At 48.0% G+C, this 10,000-nt stretch overlaps 1 protein-coding gene across 2 annotated transcripts in view; it reads right to left on the reverse strand.

Moving 5' to 3' along the window:
• mmp16a (matrix metallopeptidase 16a (membrane-inserted)) overlaps nucleotides 1–10,000 on the reverse strand; it is a 60,781-nt gene that overhangs the window by 40,412 nt on the left and 10,369 nt on the right. Inside the window, exons 2-4 of one of the 2 annotated variants that reach the window (XM_030348722.1) lie at nucleotides 4,740–4,888; nucleotides 3,368–3,382; nucleotides 2,152–2,274 (exon numbers count right to left, since the gene is read on the reverse strand). In XM_030348722.1, the coding sequence (XP_030204582.1) occupies nucleotides 2,152–2,274; nucleotides 3,368–3,382; nucleotides 4,740–4,888 (287 nt within the window). The remainder of the gene's footprint in view (nucleotides 1–2,151; nucleotides 2,275–3,367; nucleotides 3,383–4,739; nucleotides 4,889–10,000) is intronic. The other variant, XM_030348723.1, reaches the window with a different exon arrangement.

Here is a 10,000-nt window from a genome sequence, read left to right on the forward strand (position 1 = left end):
ATTGCCGCGGAGACACAGCATTCGATCAACACGGAACGGGGAGGTGATCTGTGTAAATACACACAGGGAAATGTGCAAAGACATGTGTCCAAACACAACGACTTCCCATCCAAACCCAAAGCGGTGCCGTCATGCGTACCAAACTAAAGTAAATAAATGTGCACGCGTACTGCTGACGCAAAAACATGCACAAGCATGCACAAACACACACACACATATGTATATGTACACACACACACACACACACACACACAGTCGTACATACACACACACACACACACACACACACACACACACACACACACACACACACATAAAACAGATGAACATGCGCTCAGGAAGCTCTCTTCCAATTACATAACCCTAATCCGTCAGTTTACACTGGCTTTTATGTTTACAGCCCTTCTGCTCGTCTTCGCTCCTCCCCTCAACTCTCGCTCTGTATTTGCTCTATATCCGCTCTCTAGCCGCTCTCCATTCTGTCTCGTTCTGCAGCTATCTCCCCCCATTCGACTCTCCTTTTATCAAGTCTCCTTTTGAGCGCTGTTCTTCTTTTTACTCATTGAAGCTGTTTTTGAAGTTCCTGACTTAGATGTACCGGTACAGTATATATATTTCATTTTGAGGGGTAGGGTGGATTTATATGGGATTTCTTCTCTTGATTTAAAGGCTCAAGCGCACTAGCATTTGACCACCAAAGTAACAGAAAACTGCACCTTGGGTTTACATTGATTTTGTTTTTTCTCTCCAAACCCCACCTCTCCTCCCATCTCTGCTGGTTGAGATCACCCTCTCCTCTTTTCCAACTCACTGCCATCGATCTGGATTTTGGGGCCTTTGCTCCAAGTGCATCGCCCTCAAACCAGTGAAGGTTTTCTTTCTCTCAAATATGGGAATCATGACACACACTGACATACACACACTTCAACCAGATTACCCTCAGTGCCTCTGTAATGCTTCTCCGAGATTTATTCTCGAGGCACACTGAAAACCATGACAAACACACAAACATACACACACACACACACACGCACACACACACACACAAAAAACAAGCCCAGTTTTCAAAGGATTATCCTATGCGATATATGGAGTGACGGCAAGCAGTGACATAGCAGCCTACATAAAATATTACAGATGTAGGCCAACGACCTAGCACTAAGATAAACTCTACATGTCTTATACATTATTGCTGCTGTGGTGGCCTACATAACAGGATGTTTTCATGAATAATACAGCAGGTACATGGAACCTCGGCCGCTTATCAGACATCAAACACCCTTTCCCATTTTCCAGACATGTTTCTCCGAGTGTGTGTGGGGATTAAAGTGCGTGGTGGCCAACAAGATCACATATAAAAACGGTATTTCCCCATCGAGGATTCAGATAGATTTGAACGGCTCGTGAGCTGGGAGGCTGGTATCAGGAGGAGAGTGAATCGCGCATGACGGGGAGCAGGGTGGCGTCAGTGTGATGTCAGCAGTTCAACGCGAGCGGCTTCTCACCGGCATACGTGTGAGGCTGTCCTCATAACAAACCACAGTTCTTGATCGATTTTGCATTGGGCATGGGTGGCTGGTGTGGCTGATGGATAAGCATGCTGGGACGCCACCACTGCAGTCCTTGCAGGGGAGGATGAATCGAGTCCGGCTTCACAACGGGACGACGCGCAAAAGTCGCGATCCATCATCCTCGATCGGACGGCGGTTTTGCCGAGTACGTGTGGTTGGATACGTGGGCTTATGAATTCAGAAAGCCTCTCATGTATCACATTGAAGGGACGACGAATAAACAGGAAATGCGTGCTGTCGCATCCGTCATTGGATGCATGTGGGTGGAGTGATGAGGGAGCAGGGGGAGGGGGGAGAGGGTGCAGGGAGCGTGCTCAAGAATAACAATGGATGGAAGTTTTTTTTTCTTAACGTCGCAGCAGAGCCAAACATCACATCCTGCCGAGGCAGTATCGTGATTGTAAAACCAACACGACAGCAATCGCACGGCACAAAGGCCCCGCGCACCTAAGTATTTCATTATTCAATTACCTCGGGACATTGAGCTAAAGAAATGAAAAAAAGTCAAAGAGAACAGTTTGAAATCGATGAGAACCAAGCCGAGGTGGGCGTCTGGGACGAGGCCGCGCTGCACACTCACCTGTAAGTGATATGTCTGTGTTGCCACTTCTGCCCCGTGAGGGCGTACCGTCGTTTCCTCACATTGAATTTGGAGGCACCCCCTAACTGGTCCGGCACTCCACATCTGGGCTTCTTCATCCAGCTGCAAGAGGGAGGGAGGGGGCGGGAAGGAGAGAGAGAGAGAAAGAGAGAGAGAAAGAGAGAGAGAGAGAGAGAGAGAGAGAGAGAGAGAAAATTGGTTAGAAAATAGGAAAACACTGGTCACGTCGGTGCAGAGTGATGATGTCACCAAAGAGTTCCCGCCAAACCAACCATTATTTATCAAGGGGTTATAAGCTCAGTTTCGGAAAACATGGCAGTGCTTCGTGATCCCATACAAACACGAATTAATTTTGTCATCGTTGGGGTTTACCGGTTTGCTAACCGCCGCAAAGAAGTGGGAGGTGTCTTTAATTTATTAATAGCACAGAATAAATGTTGGCCAGCGACCAATTACTCCGCTTGCCACTACTGTGCAATCCTTGACTCAAAAGCTATTAAATACCCTTGGTTCATGTCACGATGGATTAAATTCAAAGCCAGAAAGGAATTGGAGCGCCTTAATTTCCCATGTCGTTGGCTCTCACGGAATTTCACTCAAGGTAATGATATCAATATTCACCTATTGGAATATTTGCCATTCGCCCGTAGCTTTCACTAGCAACCCCATCATCCATATACAGTGCTATTCAATGAAAACATTATGAGTACAGATTTCACACTTATCAATAGCTGTTGCATTATGATTAATAACAGTCCTACCTATTAGAATTTTTGCTCCTTTGCATTGTAATGCATAAGGATTTCGTATGTTAGATGGATGATAGTAAGGAATATATATTCAAAGGAGGAGAGAAACCACCTTGTTGTAACACCAAAGCAATCCCTTATTTATTACACAGTCAGGCACATACCGCACGCACACACACACACACACACACACACACACACACACACACACACACACACACACACACACACACACACACACACACACACACACACACACACACACACACACACACACATTCTCACACACACACACACACACACACACACACACACACACACACACACACACACACACACACACACACACACACACACACACACACAAACATACACACACACAGACACTCACACACACACACACACACACAAACACACTCAGGCAATAAGTGCAACTCATTCCTCACCTTACTGTGATGTCGCTACATCAACAAATGGCAGCAGAAGGGGGAAATAAGAGGAGAAAGCAGGCATGCTGTTACCGTTTGCTGTTTAACTATCACTTCAACTGCTTGGCTTGAGAGCTGCTCCCCCACTGTTCACATGAATGTAAACCACATCGTATAGTTTAACAGCTTATTTGAGGCCGCCCGCTTGTCGGTTTGGGGTCACGGCAAGCAGGACTAGCTCAGACTAGAGAGTTCAGCCGTGGCGAACGTTGGACAGGGGCAGGGGACAGGAGCGAGAGAAACGGTAAGGCTCTGTCGGGCGTATTGTGTATGTATTGTGTTGTGTTCCATTGACTCCCAGTGTCTTGGAACTGCATTGACTTAGAAATAAAAGCACACACAGAGCGAATAATGATGATTGTACTAAAATGTACCCTAAGTAGACGAGTGAATGGGATGTTTTTCTGGGCCCATAAAACAAAAGGAAAATCCTTTTGCCGTGGCTTGCGGCAAGGCTTGTTTAACTCCTATTTGTATTGATTTACCGAGGTTCAGACAAACGCCTTTGCCTCGTACGCCTAGTCTGATACAAAACCATTTTCTACCTCAGCGGAGCTTCCTAAAGGACTTCCCTTTGATCAAATGAAAACGAACACAAAAAACGACATCACTTGTGCGGTGTCATCTTTGCGTCTGAAAACACGCCTAAATGCCCCGTCGTCTCTCTCCAGAAATGCCAAGGAGTGAGACGAAGGAGGAGGGAACCGCCCCCAGACACATGCTGGCATGAACTACTTAGCCCTGCCAGCTGGACGGCTGTTTTCAGTGAACCTGTGTACCTCAGTCCTATAACCCCTGCCTGCTGACGGAATGTTCCGGATCCGTATTGCTCGCCGTCAGTTTTTTCGTGTATTTGAGTTCAAGAAAAACTGGTTGTTATTGGTGGTGTTGGTGGTGGTGTTGGTGGTGGTGTAGGTGGTAGGGTAGGTAGTGGTGGTGGGGGGGGTTGCAGTGTTGTTGGTGGTGTTAGTGGTGGCGTTAGTGGTGGTGTGGGTGATGCTGTCGGTGATGGGGTTGGGGGTTGTGGCGTTGGTGGCGGTGTATGTGCTGTTGGTGATGGTGTTGGTAGGGGCATTGGTGAGGGTTTTCAGGGTGGTGTTGGCGGTGGTGGTGTTGGTGGGGGTGGTGGTGGCGGGGGTGGTGTTGGTGTTGCTGTTAATGGTGGTGTTAGTGGTGGTGGTGTTGGTGGTAGTGTAAGGGGTGGTGGCGTTGGTGATGATGGTGTTGTTGATGGTGTAGCGGTTGATAGCCTTGGTGATGACGCTGGGGCAGGCGGTGGTGATGGCGTCGGCGACGGCGACGGCGGTGTGGGCGGAGCTGATGTACTCACTCTACGGTGCTGCGGCCCAGCGTGCCCGTCACGTTGAGTCCGTAGTGGCGCTGCATGGCAGCGATAGCGGACTGCATGGCCCGGGCGGACCGCAGCAGGGACATGCGGGGGTCTGCGGGGGGGAGGTAGCCGTACCTCTGGAGCCATGCCTGGAGAGAGAGAGAGAGAGAGAGAGGTCAAAGGTCAAACTCCGTCATAGGCTGTAAACCTTGAGCGATGGATTCCCATGCGCCCTGTGGAATGAGGCTCAGAGAGAGAGATGAATTTGACATGGACAGGGTCAACGTAATTGAAAACTGTAATGCTTTAGAAGAGCGGGAATACGAGCAAAACGTTGTGTCCGAGACTTCTGGGCACACTGAGGAGTAGAGACCCTAAGGAGGGAGGGAGAGAGGGAGGGAGGGAGGGAGGGAGGGAGGGAGGGAGGGAGGGAGGGAGAGAGAGAGAGAGAGAGAGAGAGAGAGAGAGAGAGAGAGAGAGAGAGAGAGATATGAATGTGACCTAAATAGTAGCCCGTCGACTGGGATTGTGTCATTTAGCTTGTCGGAGGGGAACTGCCCTGTAAGGGGAGCTGTTCAGTGTGTGTCTGTGAAATCCTTCCACAGGGAATCACAGATCTCTTTAGAGCAGACAGAGGAGGGAGGTGTTGGGATTGCCTACAGAACCGCTCTTGGCAGTTGGGTACAGTTTGCAAACTGTGTTCTCATACTCATGAATTTAGAAGAAGAAAGGGGTTTGCCCTCTGTCTGCCGACAGTCTAAACACCACGCAGGCTACAATGGGCTCTTCCGTTTTTCTTCTGTGAAATCCACTGAAAAAAGAGGCCAAGCTGTCTGAACTCTCATGTTGTTAACTAAAAAGAAGGGCCGACAATCTCAAACCCCCAATAAATCCGATAGTACTGCTAACAGGAGACTTGGTATTGCACTGTGGAGCTACAATACTACTTAGCCCCGTATTTGAAACATTATGAAAGCAGGGGACTAAGGGAATGTACCAAAACAGGATTACCTCGTTCATTACTGAATGTGATTGTTCTGGGGGAAGAAAAGACGCATTGTTTTAAAGTCCCAAAAATTTGGAAAAACGAATAGTGAACGATTTACATCACAGCGGGCGATAAAGGTACAGGAAAGATGACAAAAGAATGAAAAATAGACCCCTATAGGAGGCCGTTGAGAAGGTTTCAAACACTATAGGTACAGAGAATGGTTGAGAGATTGTATAAATGATGGTTCTTGAAATGAATAAAAGGCTATAAACACTGCAATGCACAGACCCTTAACCACAAGTGAAGGGGCGAGAGAGAGAGAGAGAGAGAGAGAGAGAGAGAGAGAGAGAGAGAGAGAGGAAGAGAAAGAGAGGAAGAGAGAGAGAGAGAGAGAGAGAGAGAGAGAGAGAGAGAGAGAGAGAGAGAGGAAAAGAGAGAGAGAGAGAGAGAGAGAGAGAGAGAGAGAGAGAGAGAGAGAGAGAGAGAGAGAGGAAAAGAGAGAGAGAGAGAGAGAGAGGAAAAGAGAGAGAGAGAGAGAGAGAGGAAAAGAGAGAGAGAGAGAGAGAGAGAGAGAGAGAGAGAGAGAGAGAGAGAGAGAGAGAGAGAGAGAGAGAGAGAGAGAGAGAGAGAGAGAGAGAGAAAGAGATCAAGAGAAGTAAATATTGTGGCCTAGGTAGGAAAACTACAGTACACTTTTCTCTCCTTCTTCTTTCAAGTGGATTTAACATCCACAGACCCGTGTCTCAGAGAGCACCTTTACAAGCCCACATTCAGACTGCAGCTAGGTACGGTACAACTTAAGTGTCTGCAAGGACGACGCGATGACACTGCTGGGAAACGTTAAAACACTGCCGCAAAGTTAAACGATCGCCGTCTTGTCTTTTACAGACGCAGTCAAGTAGGCATTCAGAGGAGCCGAACGCAGAGGCTGTGGGCTTAAGGCTCAGTTATGGTTCCACGTCGACATAAAGCAAGGGGGTTTACAGACCCATAGCATCCTTGCACACACCGCAAGGCCCTGACGTGCGCCTCCCAAAAATTCTGACCTTGCATCGGAACGCTGCAGCAGCCAGCGCTGTGATTGGTCTGCTCACTAAAACCCGACGCAGAACCGAAACAGGTTAACAACTGCGTTGAAGCGTCTGCGTGGTCCTTGAGTCCCGTCGACGTGGAACCATAACTGATCCTGTACATACGCGGGGAGCCACGTTACACTGCATTTCAGAATAACAAAACATAGCTATTTCTTGGTTTTATGGCTTATACTGTTGCTCCAGTTCGGGTCTTTGTTTGACCCTTTTTCCCCCAGTTATTTGTAAAACATGAAAAGCAATTTGCTTTCTGAAGAAAAAACGCCATCTCCTCTCTATTGAACTGCTTAATGAACTACATACATGCGGTCTGAACGACGACCAAAGCGCCAGGTTCTTCGGAAGAAGCATAGAGTGATGCTACGCAACGCTGGCAAGATGAAGGATCACCAGGGCAGGGGTTGCTCTGTGTTTAATACCATGTCGTTTCCTAGTAGTTTCTAATCCCTTCTGTGTATTGTGAAGGAAGGAGCATCTCACAGCAACACATCCCAGCTGATCTGCCTGCTAACACCCTGGGATTGCTGCCTTGCACAGCCAGCCACACGTTCTTCCCTCAACGCGGAGGCAGCTTTCACTTTGCCAGCCAGGCAGATGTCAGAATGACACCAGCATGCTCCCATTTGCATTTTTTCTGCAGAACCTCTGCATTTGCATCCCAACCCATTCCGGTATTTTTTTTTTTGTTTAAACTCTGGACTGGGGTTTGCTTGTCATCCTGGACCCTGTATCGCCCAACCCACAAACACACATGTGCATGAATCCTTTTGGAAACCCTGAATTACCAGGTCTGTGTGTGCGTATTTGTGTGTGTGTTTGTGCGCGCGCGCTTAAGTGCATGCGTCTCTGAGTGCAGCATCCCATTCAGGCTGTCACCTTGACCAATAAGCTATTGTTCAGACTCAGAGCAGGAAAGGTTCCAGCATCTGACAAGAAAGAGCAGGTAAAGGCGATGGATGTACTATGCAACGGCCATCAACTTCAACCCCTTTCCCACCGCTCTCTCTCTCACCCTCTCTCTCTCTCTCTCTCTCTCTCTGTCACTCTCTCGCTCACACCTCACCACAAAGTGACAGCCTCCCGTTGTAGGCGGCACTAGAGAATGCAACAGTCAACATACACACACAGACACAACATCAGAGCACAGCACACCCCCAACTCCTTTAAAAGACTCCACAATCGCCCCAATTGTACTTTGTGTGGTGTTGCATTCTGTTTCGGGACTGCCATAACATTTTGTTTGTATTCAGCTTGTCTGCACATGGCTGACTGCAAAGAAAAAAAATGTCTTTCTCTGGTCCGGGGAAAATAAAACACAACAGAGCCAGCCACAACGTAACAGTGGGGGGCCTATAGGGAGAGAGAAACACAAGAGAAAGACTTCCTTTGTGCAATCCTCTCCCTCTCCCAACCTCCATGTTGCCTCTATCGCTCAGCTGTGTTGCTGACGCCCACCATGCCAGCCTACGGTACCATGAATCTCTCTCACTCTCTCTCTCTCTTCTCCTTCTCAATCGTTCTCCCCCTCTCTCTCTCGAACCATCATATTTTATCTCCCACTTTGTCTAGTCTGGCCCATCGAGGCACCACCCCAATGCATTTCCTGCTACTTCCCAAGGAAACGTTATACGAACACTTTGTCGTGAAATTGAACATCGCACGGCGGCCATTTTTTTCTCCGCTGAACAGGAAAGTCTCAGAACAACTGAACGTGGTACCATCTCAAAAAGCACCGTCCTTGAAAGCTAGAGGAATATCACTAAAATGTCCTCGTTATTTCAAGCTGTTGAAAGATCGTTTTTTGTACGATGGATCTGATAAGGAACAAGAAGCCTTTGTTACGACGCCGCATTTGCCATCTCCTCAGCCAGCGATGTTTTCAATGAAACAGTAAACCATGCGACAATGACACTGTGCCGACAACAAGTTAAAAGGCCTCCATAGAGTCGGTAGAACCAACGTTTGATAGTTGGCTTCCAAGGAGGCAACAGGTGGCAGATAAATGTACATGCTCTCTCACACACACACACACACACGCACACACACACACTACCCCCCACACACACACACAAACACACACACACACACTGTTAGGACCGAAAATATAATGCCTTGATTTGTTTTTGATTTCATATTGACTTGATTTTTCATGTTAATATCTGTAGGCGTTCGTTCTATCGTGTCCCACAACATAACCGTCGTAGAACATTACCATCTGTTCCGGCTGGCTGGAATAACGCATTATTACCATTAAACATTTCCGTTCTCCCAGACGGACATGGCAAAGGGAACAGGAAGAGGAAATAGAGCGAGAGGAGGTCAGAGGGGGGCACGTGTGCATTGAGGAGTAAGGACGGTCACGACATCTCACTCTCCCTCGTTGGGTTTTGATCTTTGTTTGAAGAACTGAAGATCTGGACCAGGTGGGTTGGGGGGCATGGGGGGGGGCGAGGGGGTGGTGACATAACATACACACCCATCTACATCATCTTTTCATCACCTTCTCATTGCCAGCTATGACTGCTTGCCTGTTATGTTGTGCATTTGACAAATAAAATAACTTGAACTTGAACTTGAACTGAACCACATCCACCATCTCAATGGGAGATTTGAATGGAGGAATGGAAATCCGGTTTGCATGTGTATGTGTGTGTGCGTGCGTGCGTGTGTGTGTATGTGGGCATGGTATGCATCGTTAGCAAACATTATCATGGGAGCTAATGGCTACTAAGCCAGGAGTTGTGCACTGCACTGGGGAATGTGCTACTCTGCCGGGTCCTCTTACGGGATCCATCTTTGCCCTCTCAAACAAATGTTGTCATCATCCAATATCCAATGACGACCAAAGAAAGCCGTACCGAAGCGCTGCGCTGCATGGCAACACACTGTCTGCAGTGCAGTAAGAGTAGTATAGGATTTACGACTCCTACTTACGTAAACGGCCGCGACTACCACTTTACTGAAAACGAAAACGATAACCACAGTAACTGATATTGCTCTGTGTCTAAACAGGCCACACTGTGAGTAGGCCGAAGATAAGACATGTTTATGGAGGGATATGGTTGACATGTCACAAACGTGCAGTATTAAGGTCAGAGGCCCGCTGTGATCTAACCAGCAGCACAGGGTCTGGCTTGTTTCAGGGGGCGGGCTAAGTCACCTTTGAGACCCCCCCCACA

Source organism: Gadus morhua, chromosome 23 (assembly GCF_902167405.1).
Source record: "Gadus morhua chromosome 23, gadMor3.0, whole genome shotgun sequence".
In the NCBI taxonomy this organism is placed as follows: Eukaryota; Metazoa; Chordata; class Actinopteri; order Gadiformes; family Gadidae; genus Gadus; species Gadus morhua.